General features: G+C 42.4%; 2 protein-coding genes across 2 annotated transcripts in view; one reads left to right on the top strand and one right to left on the bottom strand.

Moving 5' to 3' along the window:
* Positions 1 to 2,985: 2,985 nt before the first annotated feature.
* On the bottom strand, positions 2,986 to 13,234 carry TMEM167A (transmembrane protein 167A). Its single transcript, XM_035100112.2, has 4 exons — positions 13,171 to 13,234; positions 9,167 to 9,276; positions 8,189 to 8,223; positions 2,986 to 4,526 (listed from the first exon to the last, which is right to left on the bottom strand). The coding sequence occupies exons 1-4, from the start codon at positions 13,171 to 13,173 to the stop codon at positions 4,456 to 4,458; spliced, it is 219 nt and encodes a 72-aa protein (XP_034956003.1). The 5' UTR covers positions 13,174 to 13,234; the 3' UTR covers positions 2,986 to 4,455.
* Positions 13,235 to 15,269: 2,035 nt separating this feature from the next.
* XRCC4 (X-ray repair cross complementing 4) overlaps positions 15,270 to 17,093 on the top strand; it is a 72,104-nt gene continuing 70,280 nt past the window's right edge. Inside the window, exon 1 of the mRNA XM_060280215.1 lies at positions 15,270 to 16,215. Within this exon, the coding sequence (XP_060136198.1) occupies positions 16,178 to 16,215 (38 nt within the window). The 5' untranslated portion in view covers positions 15,270 to 16,177. The remainder of the gene's footprint in view (positions 16,216 to 17,093) is intronic.

The raw sequence follows: 17,093 nt of genomic DNA, 5'->3' as shown, positions 1-17,093 counted from the left end.
CCTAAAGAGCTGTCGGCACCAAGATATTATTGGCGGGGAGTGGGGTGTTGAGGGGAAAAGAATAAAGCTTTTCATTTAGTATCCGCTTGAGGCTTGGCTCCCTTTAAGCTCCTAGGCTTAAAACTCATTTAAAGCATTTGGCTCCCCCACAAAGAATCCTGGGAAATGTAGTTTGTTAAGAGTGCTGGGAATTGTAGCTCTGAGGGATAAATTTCAGTTCCCAGGGTTCTTTGTGGGAAGCTATGTGCTTTAAATGTACCATGTGGATGTGGCACTATGTGTGATTCCAAGGTTAAAGGTAAAGGTAAAGGGACCCCTGACCATTAGGTCCAGTCGTGACCGACTCTGGGGTTGCGCGCTCATCTCGCATTATTGGCCGAGGGAGCCGGCGTACAGCTTCCAGGTCATGTGGCCAGCATGACAAAGCTGCTTCTGGCAAACCAGAGCAGCACATGGAAACACCGTTTACCTTCCCGCTGTAGCGGTTCCTATTTATCTACTTGCATTTTGACGTGCTTTCGAACTGCTAGGTTGGCAGGAGCTGGGACCAAGCAACGGGAGCTCACCCCGTCACAGGGATTCGAACCGCCGACCTTCTGATCAGCAAGCCCTAGGCTCAGTGGTTTAACCACAGCGCCACCTGGGTCCCAAGGTTAATCAGAATAAAACTCTCTTTCCAATATGAAACTCACAGTTTTAAACCCACAATCATAAACAGGCACTCAGAAGGAGGAGAACCTACCCTTTCCTCATTCTCTGTTTTGACTGTAAATGTGACCAGGGAAGAAGCAAGTTCTTAAAAGGATGAGAAAACCAGTTGGTGAACATGTGTTCAGAGGATGCTCTAAGTCCGTTAGTTATCTGGATATAAAGAGTAGAGTCAAGAGCTCCTGAAGAGCCAGAAGCATTTTTTTTGTCCCATTTTCAACATTTTGAGCCTCTACGTCAAACCTAGGATTACGCAAAACATTAGTGCCCTTGAGGTGAAATTGGACGTACATCAAGAGTACGTGAGGCCATTTTTCCTCACGACTCTCTTCCAAAGAACTTCCTTCCCTTAGGACCTCTCTCTCCTGCCAAGTATTCACATAACTGCACATTCGCTATCTGACTGCACATTTGCCACACGACAGAGGTTCAGTTGGGAGTCTGTACTCTTTAACCAGACATGTCGTTCCTAAGTGCTATAGTCATTCATGTTAATTGCTAGAATTGGAAAGTTCAAGATTGCCAGGAAGACTTCATCTAACTGGAGTATTTAAAGCTAGTTATACACTGCAGGATTCTTTACAATGAAGAAATACAAAATCCGTCCCCCCCACCCACACAATACCATCACTGGTTTCTCCATATTTAAGGAATATGCTGTTCGCCCAGCTATGGCTTGAGGCTTTTAGGTCTCTTCCAAATTCATTCTTGTAGAAGGCAATGCGGCCTTGGGCTGAAAAAGAACGTGTTAATGCAAACAAATTATTTTCTGACTAGTTTGCGCTAGGCATACGTGCTAAAGCTCGTTATTAAAAGATCACAATATGATTTAAGGAACTTAAAAACACAACGTAGGCACCAACTCTTAGGGGCCAACCCCATTTTTCTTTGAAGGGGTCAGGGGCCCCTATTGTTCAAAGGGCAGGAGGGCAAATGCGGAGCTGGGTGTGGCGCTTTGGCTAGTGGCTCCTCCTGCTGCCACCACTGGCCAGGAGTGGTTCCCCCATCTTTCCCTTGTGTGGCAAGGGGATGGGGGCCTGCATCCACTAGGGTAATGTTGCCATGTTCTGCTCCACCCCTGGCTCCTTGTAACAATGTGCATCACTTTGCACTTATCTGCCATTTTACCACCCATTCATTCAGTTTGGAGAGGTCATTTCAGAACTCTTTGCATTTTTTCATGTCATGAACAGAACTATTTTTCTAGAAAAAGAGGTGCAGGAACTCACCTTGAACACCTCCCTTGTTCTCTTATGCAATGGTGCCCACCTAAAAGTGCCGGAACTGAGTTTTGTCTGCAAAAAAGCCCTAACCCTGAACAATTTAGCATCATCAGCAAACTTGGCTCCCTTACTTCTAATCCCTAACTTTCGATTGTTTATGAAGAAGTTAAAAATCACAGGTCCTAATACCAGTCCTTGGAGAACATCAGTTTCTACTTTTCTCCATGCAGACTGTCTATTTTTTCCTACTCTCTGCTTCCTGTTACTTAAGGGATTGTGGAAAACCGAAACTTTTCATAAACATTGTAAACACATTCTGATTTGAGCTACGGTACTTAATTTTTTTTTAATCCTCAATTGTAACTGTGTTTTAATTCTGGGAACAGACATTTATAAACAATGGATATTATAAACTGAATAGTTCAATACAGGATACAATGTAATATATATTGTATTTCCTGATCACATTTGGATACATTTGAACAGCCATGAACTTTCTGAAATAAATTTCTACATCTCTTAAAATTACTGCTTTTAAAAAAGAAACAGCTTTTCAGAATAAATTTTGTATAAATCTGCATTATGCATTTTCTCAAGGATAACAAATTTTATTTGTTTTCTCAGGTTTGTATTCAGAAGCTTGATTATAGGTATGGAACTGCCATTTTTTTAAAAAAACATGGTCAGAAAACAGGTTTTTACAAACTCTGGAGAGGTATATGAACAGATCAGAAAAGCATACATTTTGACTACTCATAAAAAGGAAACAATGCATCCACACAGCTTTCTGAAGTAGTCATGGTTGGCCCCTTCTGATCAGGTCTTCAGAAACTTCACCCACAACAAATTGTGATGTGCATATTGGGAGTTCTATGCATTCTTGTTCTGCAAACGCTACATGCAGGATTATGCCATGCCACACTGCTTTCAAAGAATATGAATCCACTGGCTGCTGACATCGCCTCTGTTTCATGAATAAATTTACATCTTAATTGTGTGAAAAATACTGCCTGCTAAATATCCTCCAAAATACACACCATTTTCCACACAAGAGTTTAGCAACAACTGCTCAACAATGACCTTCCTTTAATTTTGCGCTTGTTCATTCTGTTATTTATACAATTAATTCTGAAAAATATAACATAACGTATTGTAAAGAGAATTGCCAGAAGGTTGTAAGAAACTGAACACATCACTGAGTACAAAAATACACTTGAAGGTCCAAGGATATTAGCATTACTTGTTAAATAAGCACAAAATCCAGAGGGTTTTTGGTTGTTGTTTAGAGTAGCCCTAATATAAAGATAGCTAAGCAGAAATAGGATGTCCAGATTAGAAAATCTCAGTTCAAAAATAAACCAGTATTATCAATTGTTCCTTTCTGAATTTTTGTATGAGCTGTAGTGAATATTCTAGCAGATACAACTACTGAATGAATATAAAAGCCAGGTTTCAGGAAAAGTTCTGGATTTCATAATAGGAGAAACAAATATATTTCTCAAACAAGACAAGTTCTAGAATTTAACAGCCTGCAGAGATCATAAGCACACAGCACGTTATTATATAAATGTGTGTTGTTGTTTTTTAAAAAATCAGAATAAACCAAAAATATTTGATTGTTAAGTGCTGACTTTAATACAGAGCAGTGTTTGCCTGAAGTAATTGCGAACAGGATTCATTCTTTGTAAAATGTATTTCTTTAATTTTACAGCTATTTCAACAAGTAATTTTAAAATATTTTCAACCTGAAGCTATATGTGTGCCTGTGTGTATAAAACAACAAAAAAAATTCATGTGCTTCTAATTTGAAACGTTGTTTTCAACTTTTGTATATATCCCTTCTTTACCTCAATCTCTACTGCTTATTGCACCACCACTCTTATTGATAATGGTACAATATTGATCTGATTTTACTTTGTCTCTGCCTATGCTTTTAAGATTTTATTGTTTCAAGGCAATATCCAATTTTGGAGTCCTGCTTGCACAAAAGGCAGTCGCTCATGCAAACAGCACTTCTCCTTAAGTCTCCTTCCTCCTGCATCTTCCTGTTGCAGGAATCCTCCAGAAAATACTGGAGAAGGCACAGGGGCTGTTGGGGAAGAAGCCCAATCATGTTTGCTAATGTGACACTGGATTTCTATCTCTGTGATTTTATACTTTTAAAATGAAAAGTTGTTGCAAAAAATGTAAACTTTTAAAAAGGATTTGTATTTTAATAGCAAATTAGTTCTCAAAGAGAGGTTTCTACTTTGTCCATCTTAAAATGTCTCATCTGAAATTCAGAATACAGTTCACATAAAAGAATTCGGCAGAAGTATGACAGTGTTAATTAATAACTGCATTTTTATAATTCATTACACCACTGCTCCCCAACTGAAATATGGAAACAAATTGTCAAAGGTGTGTCTTGTCCAGCATTAACAAAGAAAGTGAAGTGTAGAACATATTTTTCATCTCTTCTGTTTCCCCCAAGTCTTTTATTCCATATGCGCTTGACAAATATATTCATGACATTTCCCCATTTTTACTGTATAAATAGAATACTGAAGGCCATCGCAACACAGCACACAGCTACATAAGGGCTCTTCCGCTCGCCTGGAAAAAGAAACAAAATTGAATTACTGGCTAGTTCACATCACACAAGCAAGTATGACTACTTGGAAAGAAATGCAATAATATGAAGCAGGGAGATCTGCAAGGGAGAAGACACCGAAAATGAGAATTCCAAGCACATTTTTGGGTTGTACAGGAAGGTGCAGAGGGATGGTGAGTTCAGTTCAGATTTATTACGGCTATAAGCCCATACAGGTATAAAACACATAATGATGAAAAGCTACAAAATAAACACATCAGCAGAACATCACACCACAATCATCAAAATGATTATAAAAATAAGCATAAAATTACAAATAAAATAGTATAAACTTTCAATGATCGTACAGTAGTCCATTTCGTCTCTTTTGGGTAAGAACTGAAGTTAAAAACCTTGCCACTTGTAGGGTTATATAGGTATCATTGTCTTGTAAGATTAGGGCAAGATGTGTTTCTACTGGCATACCAACAAATTTCTGAATTATTGGGCCCAGTAGGTTTGCCCGAACCGCACTATGCAGAGGACAAATAAACATTATATGGTGAAGAGATTCCACCGACTTATTATCACAGACACATAGAGCAGATACTTGGCCCTTGGAAAATCTATGTCTCAGAACATTGGGTGGAAAGGCGTTAAACCTCGCTTTGATGAACGCAAATCTGTGAGATGCAGTAGAGAGGGAGGATAAATATGTTGGGGCATGATGTATTAAGGGATGGTGATGAAGGAGACATGCTATTTATATGGGCGACAGTCTACTGTGCAAGCAGGACATCACAACTGGATAGCATAGACAGAGAGAAGGTACGGCCTCCCCTGCCCCAATTCAATATATACACATATGCAAAATGTGTCAATATCAACGTAATTTTCTGCCCCGACCACTTCCAGTGTAGGGAACAGTGCTTGTAAGGTAAATCTGCAGCATTACAGGAGTAAAGTGCATCAAGGGCACCAGTGAAATACAAATACAGCCTCTCTTTTACAATTGTAAGTTTGTAATCCCCCTCCTTGTAACCACTCAGCCCTCCCCCAAATCTTCACATGCTTCCCCTTGCACAAGAGTTTGAAACTCCTAATATGTACTGCCAGCCTTAAACAGACACGGGCAGCCTCCAGCCCATAAGTCAGTCTTGTATCATCAGGGGGTATAATTTGGCCCACAAGGTCATAGTTGCTAAACCATGCCATTTGTTGACATCACTGGTGATGCCAGTGGGTTTAATGCTGCATTGGCTCTGTTCCCTGTTGATGAGCACAGATGGAAGCCCTTTGCAAAAGTGCTTTGTGAAGCAGCTGTGCACTTTTCCTTTAATTGAGCAGGTGGATAGTGGAGGTTGATGGGGGAGGGGAGAAGGAGCCTCCTCTCCCCTATCTCCCGCCAGCTTCAATGGGCTACTTCAAAAATCATTTTGGCACAGGGCATTATGACAGCTTCCATACTTCCTTTCAGTCTCTGTGGGTTGCTGGGTGCTTGGAAACCCTGAACAATGGATTTTAGAAGGTGGGTGGGGCCTGCTTGTCAATCACGCAATGTCATTAATGATGTCATGTGGGTTGACAGATGGGCAGCCCCACCCACCTGTCAAATTTGGCCTGCAAGGGTTACAGACACTTCAGGTTGTGCATTTTTGGGTTGCGCACCGCACTGAACCCGGAAGTCCCGGAACGGGTTACTTCTGGGTTTCGGCGCTCACGCAGAAGTGCTAAATTGTGCTTTGCGCCGAATGGTGGCCCGCGCGTGCCTCCCGCACGGATCACGTTCGCAACCCGAGCACCCACTGTAATGATCTGGTCCATGGAGCCAAAAGACATTCCTCAACTTTGCCCTAAAGCAGAAACATGTCAAAAATGTTTCTCTTGTAGTGAACGCTTGTTGCCATATATCTATGGTGGGTAACATTTGGAAAAACACCGTAACATTTAACTGAATAAATGCTGTAATACCCAGAGTATGTTAAGCATGAAATATAAGGTAATTATTCTTCTTTGGTGATAACTCGTAGCCGAGTAAAATTGTCTCCCATGAATATGGTCTTAGCACTGAGTCAGTAAGTGACTGTGGAGGCCAATTCTGGATCCACATGTCCTTTCCCAGTGGGGACATAGGTTTCTGGGCGGGAGTTGATCGCGGTGAGGGTTTGCCAAATGTGCCTTCCTCTTAGCTTGTTTCTCCTTTTCTCCCTGAATTCATGCTTCTTCAAAGTTCATGATACCTTTGGTAAAGGCTGTTCAAGTGAGGGCCACCACAATTACATTACATTACGAGACACTGTCATCATCTGGCACACATTTAATTAAACTGTGCAAATTAACGTCTGCAATTTCACATCTGCTTAGAATTAATGTTGAGGAAGTCCACCTCCTAGTTTTCTTACATGTTGTACTTTTCTGTTCTTAATTTTCTTGAGAGAGGCATCCATCATCAATTAGGATTCAACGCCTGTTAGCACTACTTTACAAATAGGCAACAGCTTGTCTGTTTAAAGGTGCAGACATTTAAAAGGCTGTTTAAACACAAGGGGCAGAGTTGCATTCTACACTGATGTAGCTTTGTGTTTATCCTTTTACAGAAAGAGAACAAGTGCTAAAACAGTCAGAATGCAGGAGGGAGAGAATCACATAATGTCTGCTAGAATTTTTGGCTCTCCGGACAAGAAATTATGATTATAATAAGGTCATTCCAAACCTGCCACATCTTTTATGTCAAAACTAGGCACAACAGGTTTTTGAACAAGTGATTAATTTTTGTTTTGATAACTATTAACCTCATGTGCAGCTTTGAAGATTGGGAAAGTGGCATTCTAGAGTGCTTAACCCTTTCCTCCTGTGCCCCTTTCTAAATCACAGCTTCTCTTGTGTTTGCATTTATGTGCTGAGGACAGAACAAAATCTATGGGCACTCATGGGACATGAAGTGTGGTGCTGCCACTGCACCACCCTTCGAGTTTTAGTGGTGTGGCAGGGTAGAGTGGCAGCAACGATGGGAGAAGTATCTGTGTGGCAGTGGTAGCAGATGCAGGTTGACACACTTGCGTTTGCTGCCACAACTAACCCAGGGTTCCCCTCCTCCATCCTGGCAAGCAGCAGTGCCACTCTGGCCAGGACAGCAGTGCCTTACGTCATGCACCATGACTATTCTTGAATCTCCCACATTTGTCTGCCATATAGCCTTCCCACAGGCAGCTCAAAGTAGCACAATGCAGTCCTTACAGACTGATCCCACAACAACCTCGTGAGATAGGCGGAGAGTCTAGATCAGGCATCCCCAAACTGCGGCCCTCCAGATGTTTTGGCCTACAACTCCCATGATCCCCAGCTAACAGGACTAGTGGTTGGGGAAGATGGGAATTGTAGTCCAAAATATCTGGAGGGCTGAAGTTTGGGGATGCCTGGTCTAGAGCACTTTAGTGCTTGAACTTTTGCTAGGAATAATTCAGTATACAGAACATTTTTGCTCTTAAGTCTACACATTTTTATTCCTAGTAACCTTTACATTAAGCAGTCTGTTTATCAAAGTTAAAATTGCAGATAAATGCTGTATATTTGAAAATAATACCACTAAGATTTTTTAAGGCAAATACAGTAAAGGCATGCTTAGATGACACATTAACATCCACTAATACAGTATATTTTTGGGAAACAGAACATGCACACTTACCAATCCTGGCACACTTCCAGAATATGCCCAATAATCTGAAAATATATTTTGAGAAATTAGAAAAATGCAGCATTTCACATTTTAAGCTTATAATTGGATGCATTTTTAATAGAGATAGAGTATTTATGGTTAGAATTCAAAGACTGTTTTGTTTTTTAAACCATGCTTAATGGCTCAGGCATGCCCAGTAAGATTTTTGACTGTTTTTGTTGAAAAAGGAACTCACACTGATATATCACTAACTAGTTTTGATGTGCCCACAGATACTGAAGCGGTTTGCTGTGCAAAGTACTTGGGAGTAGCATCCTGATGCAAGACTTTCACTGCTGGTAATCCCATTCCAGGTACCTCAGCAACTCAACTGCTTGAGTTCTTGTTCTAGCTTCTGGGGCCTCCCCCCCCCCTTTCATCTTAGCTTTCTCAATTGTGGAATGACTGGCTTCCCTGTTCTGAAAGTAGGTTTGGCTCTTTCGTTGCCTGCTTTCAATCTGCACTTAAGATAGTTTTGTTTCAGATGGCTTTTCTTTTTTGAAGTTAGGGCTTTTAAGAATATGTTGCTTTTATGATTTAACTGTTCTTTCATTAATTTTAATTGATTGACACTGGGTTTTTTTTTTAAAAAAATTAAACCACCTTGTGTGTGCATCAATAAGAAAGGTATCATATAACACTGAAAAAGAAATTAACCTCCAGTTTTCTTCTCCTAATGTCCCAAGAAGCAAAAGCTCATAAAGATTTGTTGTAATAAATTATAGTTTAGCTAGGATTTCAAAGGTTGAAATGCTTATGACACAGATCTCACACCAATGATTACAGCTGAGAAGAAAATCCATTAATGGTGATATCCAGTGAAATCAATGGGCAAGTAACTTGTCCATTAATTTCAATTGGTCTACTCTATCACTTTTGTCAGATATCATGCTGTTATAAACAAGCAATTTATATTTCCCCTCCCCCAAAATTTCTAGTGTTACATACCCAGTTTGATTATTATCCAGTAACCTGGGAGCCAATGATCTTATGTATGCACAGGTACATATAAGCAGAAGGATTACCGTCAATAGGCTCTGAAAATTGAAGATTGCAGACTAAAAGAAAAAAGTAAAATAGAAGAGGAGTTAAAAATCTTCTTCCTGCCCCATTTGTTGTTGTTGTTGTTTATTTAGAAAAGATTATTCATTTTATAAATGCACACATAAAACAACAACAATAAAAAACCAAAAAGAAAAAGAGAAAATGAAAAAAGATACATAAAATATCACACATAACAAAACATCTTTATGACAAACACTACAAATACATAATATTTATCATCGACTTTACTAATCATTATATTATGGACTTCCCCAACCCCCCGCCCCCCCCAATACTGATTTTCAATTTAAAATCTTTTTTAGCAGTTTTCATATATCATATTTCCCCCCATTTTTCAACAAACGAAACTCTATTCTAAAGTCCTCATATAATAGGCTCTATTCCCAATCACTCATATTTCTATGCTTTCCTCTTTTTTGTTATTTCTCCTTTCTTTTCACTTCCCACCCCTCCCATCTCCTCCTACCCTGAGCCTCCCCCTGCCACCAGGAGCCCCCAGGGTGAATAAACATAGGTAAGTTTAATCTTTGGAAGCTTAAAAAGGCTCTAACTTTCTTGCTGGCTTTGGGTAAAGTAACTGCTTCCTCTCTCAGTGGAAGGAGATTGACTTCCGTTTTTGGATCTCTCTCCCGTGGCCAAATTTTTAAATTTTAATCCAATATAACACCTTACTCATGGTCTATTCCCTTTAAATTCTTTTTTCTTTGGAAGAATTGACTGCCAATGCCTCACAGTCACGCAGCTTCATGCTATCAAAGGAAACGATTTTATCTGATGCGCCACAGCTCTTTACCCCCCCGCTCTCGGGGGCTCAAAACAGAGCTTTGTCGGGGGGGAGACTCGCTTTTGGCGCCCGCCGGACGGCTTGCCCCCAAAACGCTTGATTTGGGGGCAAGTGGGATCCGCTGCGCTGGAGCGGTTTTCCCTGCCTTTGAAGCGCCGAGGTCTGCTCCACTGAACAGACCTCCGACTGTGGAGGCGCACGATCAACCTGGAAGTCTCTTCCTGCCCCATTTGTTCCTGCATCCCTCCCTGCCGCTGAGTAGAAAAAAGTGAGTTTTTGGGGCCCATTACATTACTTCTTTACATTGTGAACAATTCCAATACACACACACACCCTAAATCTCCTAGCAAAGAAATGGGTACAAGAATATGATTTCTTTTCAATACATAATCTCCTTGAACTCTGTATTGATAAGCACTATACAGACCACAGGGACGGGGGGTGGCTCTGTGGGTTAAACCACGGAGCCTAGGGCTTGCCGATCGGAAGGTCAGCGGTTCGAATCCCCACGACGGGGTGAGTTCCCGTTGCTCAGTCGCAGCTCCTGCCCACCTAGCAGTTCGAAAGCACGTCAAAGTGCAAGTAGATAAATAGGTACCGCTCCGGCGGGAAGGTATACAGCGTTTCGGTGCACTGCTCTGGTTCGCCAGAAGCGGCTTAGTCATGCTGGCCACATGACCCGGAAGCTGTATGCCGGCTCCCTCGGCCAGTAAAGCGAGATGAGTGCTGCAACCTCAGAGTCGTCCGTGACTGGACCTTTACCTTTATACAGACCACAAACTAAACAGGCATTTCAACTCTCAAAACAAAAACAACTAATGAAAAAGTTATCTGCAGCTCTGGAGTTCCTGCTTGTACCACACAACCACCAAAATGCTCATAATTATGGAAGACGGGGTGTGAGCAAATGGAAGTTTCTGTATTTCAAGGACATACTTGAGGGCACAGGAAGTCTCACAGACACATTGTTCTCCTTTAGGGGATACCCTGTCAATGAGGATCAGGCCACAGAGTGTTAGGAGACAAGGTCAGGTTTTGCCCTCAAAGAAATGCTATCACAAGTCCAGCATTTTACTTTTCCCCATAGGTGTTAATTGTAGCCATTCCCTTTTAAGGTATAAATCAAAGGAGTAAGCTTGGGAACACTATTGATGTGGGGGTCAAGCCTTTTCCTGCTGATCCAAGCCATTGATAATGAAGTCTTCTCCTATCTCTGAGGATGGACTGCAGTTCAGCTGTTTTGTAGAGCTCATACTTGGCATGCATATGATCGTGGGTTGAATCACTGACCTCCAGAAGGAGGGTGGGAAAGACTTCTGCCTGAAAGCATGGAGAGCCATTGCCCATCCATGTAGACAATGCTGAGTTGGATAGACCAGTAGCCTGATTCATATACGGCAGTTTCCTATGTTCTTATCTGCATCTCATCATCTATCCTACGATATCTAATCACAGATTCTATTTCTTGGCAATGCTCAAGTATGATGGACTGACTTTTAAATATAGAGAGAGCTCAATTAGGGCATGCCATATCATGTCAAATGAAGTTGTTAAACTCATAAACCCAGACAGCTGTAGTTGATGTAAAAGAAGAAGAGGAGTAGTAGTTTGGATTTGATATCCCGCTTTATCACTACCCGAAGGAGTCTCAAAGCGGCTAGCAATCTCCTTCCCCCTCCTCCCCCACAACAAACCCTCTGTGAGGTGAGTGGGGCTGAGAGACTTCAGAGAAGTGTGACTAGCCCAAGGTCACCCAGCAGCTGCATGTGGAGGAGCAGAGACATGAACCCTGTTCCCCAGATTACGTACGAGTCTACCGCTCTTAACCACTACACCACACTGCCTTCCAAAAAAGGCAAAAGAGTGATGTGTGTAGTGTAAAGTGAAAAGGAAGAGAAAAAGTAGAGTTTATACAAGAACATCTATGGTCTCACTATTTGAAAGAATTCTTTCAGTAGCACCTTAAAGACCAACTAAGTTTTTATTTTGGTATGAGCTTTTGTGTGCATGCACACTTCTTCAGATACGAAGAAGTATCTGAAGAAGTGTGCATGCACACGAAAGCTCATACCAAAATAAAAACTTAGTTGGTCTTTAAGGTACTACTGAAGGAATTTTTTTCTATCTTATTTGAAAGAACTATGGGTAAGACCCAGAATCATGTCAAGGACTGTGCATCAAATGGAAACTTTGGGCTAGTTTTTCCTTAAACAATAGCCATCACATGACTAACCTCTTTTGAAACCAAGTGAAGTTTCAAAAGGAACTAGAGATATAGGGTGATGTTTCACTATTCATCCCAACAAAATATCAAAATCTATTTGGCGCTCAGTCCGTATATGCACCTTCCTACTAAATAAAACCTCATTAGTGAAATCCTATGTAAACAGCATGGCTTTTACATGTGCCTTTTTCTCTGCAGTCCTATGCACATCCACCGGAGAGCAAGCTCTGTTGTATACAACAAAAGATACTTCCATGTAAACTTGGGATAAGATTGCGCTGCTGCACACATGCAAGGAAGCACTAATTCCAATTGTTTAGCCACTACATTTTAATGGGTATTGTCCAGTGCTTTTTACGTAGAAACCTACGGCATCTTGATGCGAGAACAGTTTAAAGTTATGCAAAGGCCGCTGCAATTTAATGCAAATTATTATTGTTAATTTATTAACCAGTCATTATTAGTACAAAAAAACCTCCTAAAGAATCTTAGTGTTGCTCTGGGGAAAATAAAATGAAGAGACCTTGAGTATAATATTTAGAATAGCACGTGAGAAGGCAGCATTTTAAGTATAACAAAAAACCCTCTTGTAACTTAAAAAGGGGGAAGCAGGCCTCCCAAACGATAATTTCACCACCACATTCTGGGAAAGGGAAGATGCTGTAACGACAACAACCTTTTTTTTTAAAGGAGCGGGCACTATTGTAGCGAGAAAGAGAGAGGCTGAGCAGAGGAGGAGCGGAAACGGGCAGAGACCACCTCCTGTGCCCATCTCCGAGCCCAACGGCACCACTCACAAACACAGGGGCTACCGGAGACAAAGGCGACCTAACCGAAGCCCCCCTCCCATCCAAATAAACCCCCGACCGCCGCGCTTACCATAGTTACGCAGCGCCGCGAGCCACATCACACATCCGGTAGCCAAGGGGCGGGGCACGGAAGACGCCTTAGACGCCCCACTGATTGGTTCGGGGAAGGCAGAGGCTCCGGATAGGCGCAGGCGAAAACGGGACCGGCGTTCCCATTGGAGGACGTGAGTGGGACGGGCTGCGCTCGGGGGCGGTGGAGGAGCCGAAACCGGGAATGGCGCTGGCTTCCCGTTGGCTAAAGGGAAAGAAGGAGGCGGGGCACTTTCAACCGACACACACACACAAAGCTGGGGTGGGGGGGGTGGGAAGGTATTATTTGTTATAGAAGCCGGAAGTGGCAGTTTTCAATGCGGTGTGAGGTAGGCCAAGTGACGGGCAAAGAGCAGAGCCGGGTGGGGGGCGAATGTGTGGGGTTGGAGGCGGTGGACTGGCAAGCGAGGAAGTTCCTTCCAATTGGCGCCTTGAAGGAGCGGGCGGGAGAGAAAAAACACGTCTTTTGCCTGCAGTGCAATTCTGTGTCCGCTTACACAGGAGTAAACCCCGCTCTCCCTATAGGACTCACTTCTCGGGCAGCATGGCGGTCAGGACTGAACCCTAAAGAGTCCTATCCGTCCCGCGCCTCTTCCTCGTTCTCTTTCTGCATCAGGGAGGAGATACTCCATTCTGGGCACCTATACTGTGTTAGGCGTTTTGTTTTGGGTGTGCCTCACACGTTGCTTGGAGGGTGCCCAAGGCTGCGCTAGAGTGTCTTGAACTGACAAGTCACACTCCGCTTCGATGATCTTGTGAAAAGTAGTTCGTCGGAATCGGAAATAAGTCTTCCTATGTCGCATATGCTTTGGTGTGTGTGTGTGTGGTTTTGTTTTTTTTAGGAGAAGCCCCCAGACCTACCAGGTGGTGCAAAGTTGCTCCGAACACAGTTTGAGTCTTAAGAATTAGCGTTGGGTATCAGGACTGAAGTGGGTTCACGGGCCTTTCACGCAAAAAAGGTCTGCTGTTTGCTTACTTTCTTCATTTCAGCAGCCTAACATTACATTGTTGTTTTTGCAGTTGGGAACCAGAAAGTCACCCAATGACCTGTCAGTACATCCTGACCTGACTTTTGCTTACCCCACTGTAGTTCAAGACAACTTAGTAGTTCCATGGTCTAATGATAATAAAAAGCTGAAAACTATTTATTTAAAAAGAAGATGGTTTTTTTAAAAAATAAAAAAACTTTTGGCTTTACTGAACCCAGACACTTGCATAGATCTGTGTTATCTGATGCTTCTGAGTTGCTGTATTTGTATATAAAATAAAATTAGACCAAATGGCAAAGAAGCGATTTCAAGCACTTTGGTCCAGGACACTTTTAGTTTATGCAAAAAATTTTTTCTCAAGAAGGGCAATTTACCAAGCCTTGGAATACCAAAACCCCAGATTATTGAGAGCAAAGGTCTTTCAGAGTTTAGCAATTGCAGCATAGGCCACTTTCAAAAGATGCAAAATCAGTTCCTTTTTATTCAGATTGAAATTAGCTTGTAGATTCAGATCAAAGAGCCAGACAACGGAAGGGGTGAATTGTTTGTCCATTTATCAATAAGATATCAGATATACAAAACTCTCTTATCTTGAGGAAGTCCCACCACATATGCTGATAGGTGTTAAGCACCAACCATGTACTATACTAGGCAACTCCCCCTGTATGCAGGGGTTCTATCTGAGGCACCAAGTGTGCCAGCAGGACACACAGAAGCCTGCCCAGCCCCCTTCCTCCCCAACCCCCCCATGCAGTGCTGAAAACGTGGTGTGTTGCCTGTATTTTCAGGGAGAGTTCCCTAGTTTGAGCCAAAAGAGATCTGTATGGAACCTTGGACTAGAACTTTTTCCAATCATCTTTCTGAACACCCCAGTTTTGTTCCTACTAGGACCTAGGGTTTTGACCTGAAGTAAAAATTATGTTTAGAATTTTTTTTTTAATACCACAGTGAAACTAACCATTTAATGGGACCCAAGGAATCCATAATAATTTGTTCAGGTTTCAGAAAAAAAGAAAAATCACTTCCCTGGCTTTTAAGTTGCCAATTGAATTCATTGCTTCTCTGCCCAGCTATGAAAAAAGAGAAGCTATTACCGTCTTTCCCCTATTTTAAGACGTAGTCATTATATAAGCCATAGCAGGATTTCTAAGCAATTGCGCGATACAAGCCATACCCCGAAAATAAGACATACTGATAGACCCTTCACCCAGTAGCAATAACCCCCCCTCTCGCCAGCCAAGCCCCCTTAAAATATCTCCCCATTTTGCTGTCGCTCCACAGACACGTATTTCCTTTAAAAGCTTGTAAAAATGCACTGAAGAGCCGTAGCTGCTGGCTGCTGAAGCATCGTGATTTTCCCTCCCCGTTTCTGAGAGCATTTTTTTAAATAAAAGGATTCGAAAAAATTTTTTTTAGCCAAGCTGTGTAAGCTGTACTTGGTGAAGAGGAGAAAAGTGGGGTGGGGAGGAGATGAAGGCACGAGGAAGAAAAGAGGGGCGATTGAAGCCGTTGCCTCATGAATGCAGAGGCTGTTTTCCCTTTAAGGAAGAGATCTACGTGTCTCTCTGTCTCTCCACCCCCCCCCCGCGTCTGTCTCTCTCTCTCTCTCTCACACACACAAACACACACACACACAGCCCACCTCTCGCTTCCCCCCACCTTTCCTTTCCATTCTATGCGCCCACCCATGAGTTGCCTGTTGATTTCCTCTTGACGGGAGAGGGGCTTTTGAAGCCGCTGCCTCGCGAATGCAAAGGCTGTTTTCCCTTTAAGGGAGATCTCCCTGTGCGTGACTCTCTCTCTCTCTCTCTCTCTCTCTCTCTCTCTCTCTCTCTCTCTCTGTGTGTGTGTGTGTGTGAGAGAGAGAGAGAGAGAGAGAGAACCCACCTCTCGCTTCCCTCCACCTTTCCCTTCCATTCTATGCGCCGGCAGTCTCCTGTGTCTGATTGTTGTCTCCTTGCTTTTACCGAGGCATAAAGCAGCCTTCCTTTCTACCTTATGCTTGCTTGTCTGTGGAGCTGCTCCTTTAAGGATTTGTAAGTAGTCTGGATCGCAGTCCTTGCCTTGAGGACTTTTTTTTAAAATAAGGACTTTTTCCGTCTTGCTGTTTGCGAGCACAAAAGTTAAACTGCCGGTCCTAGCTTCCTTTACCCACAAAAATTTAACTCACCTCGCTAGCTCAATTGCTTCTTAATTGCTACCATTTACCAAGTCAGCAATCTTAATTGCTGTTTAGCTGGCTTCTTTGTTCTCAGCAGGTAGCTTCTTTGCTATCACTACAAAGTGTTACATTGTTCTTCAGACTGTTGGAACTTATGTCTCGGGCAGCTGGCTAGTAGAGATCCTTATTTGCTTTTACGTATAGGCTACTGCTAGGACTGTATCACACAGATAGATTCCATTATACTGGTTTAGATTTAAGAAGCTCCAGTGTAGCAGATTGCTATTGAGTCCCCACATCAGAGGAGAGAGAGAGCAGCCCTTTGCGAACATCCCAGGGCTGGGGAGAGAGGGCTGGGCCAGGGACGCACACTCAGACTCATAATAAAAATAGCAGTAAGACATCCCACCAAAAATAAGCCACCCTGTGGTTTTTTGAGAAAAAAAAGTAATAAGACGGTGTCTTAAAAAGGGGGAAACACGGTAAATAAGTATTTTCAGGGAGAGTGCCCTAGTATGACTTCTATTTTTGTTAAGGGTGCTGGTAATTGTAGCTCTGGGAGGGGGTTCTCTTAACAACTCTTAGCAGCCTTAACAAGCTACATATCCCAGGATCCTTTGTGGAGTGTGGTGACTGTTAAAGTGGTATAAGAGTACTTTAATTGTATGTTGTGGATGTGACCATTGTTGGACCTCAACTCCTATCTGACCATTGGCCATGTTGACAGGGGCTGATAGCAGTAGTAACCCAGCA

This window comes from Zootoca vivipara, chromosome 11 (assembly GCF_963506605.1).
Source record: "Zootoca vivipara chromosome 11, rZooViv1.1, whole genome shotgun sequence".
Classification (NCBI taxonomy): Eukaryota; Metazoa; Chordata; class Lepidosauria; order Squamata; family Lacertidae; genus Zootoca; species Zootoca vivipara.
Note: the sequence above shows the minus strand (reverse complement) of the source record. Positions and strands in the feature narration are given on the sequence as shown.

Excerpts from the sequence above, each read along its gene's own strand:
- TMEM167A (XM_035100112.2), bottom strand. Across the intron at positions 8,224-9,166 it reads CTGGATAATAATCAAACTGG|ATTATTGGGCATATTCTGGA; the intron begins GTATGTAACACT and ends ATATATTTTCAG. Across the intron at positions 4,527-8,188 it reads CTGGAAGTGTGCCAGGATTG|GCGAGCGGAAGAGCCCTTAT; the intron begins GTAAGTGTGCAT and ends TTCTTTTTCCAG.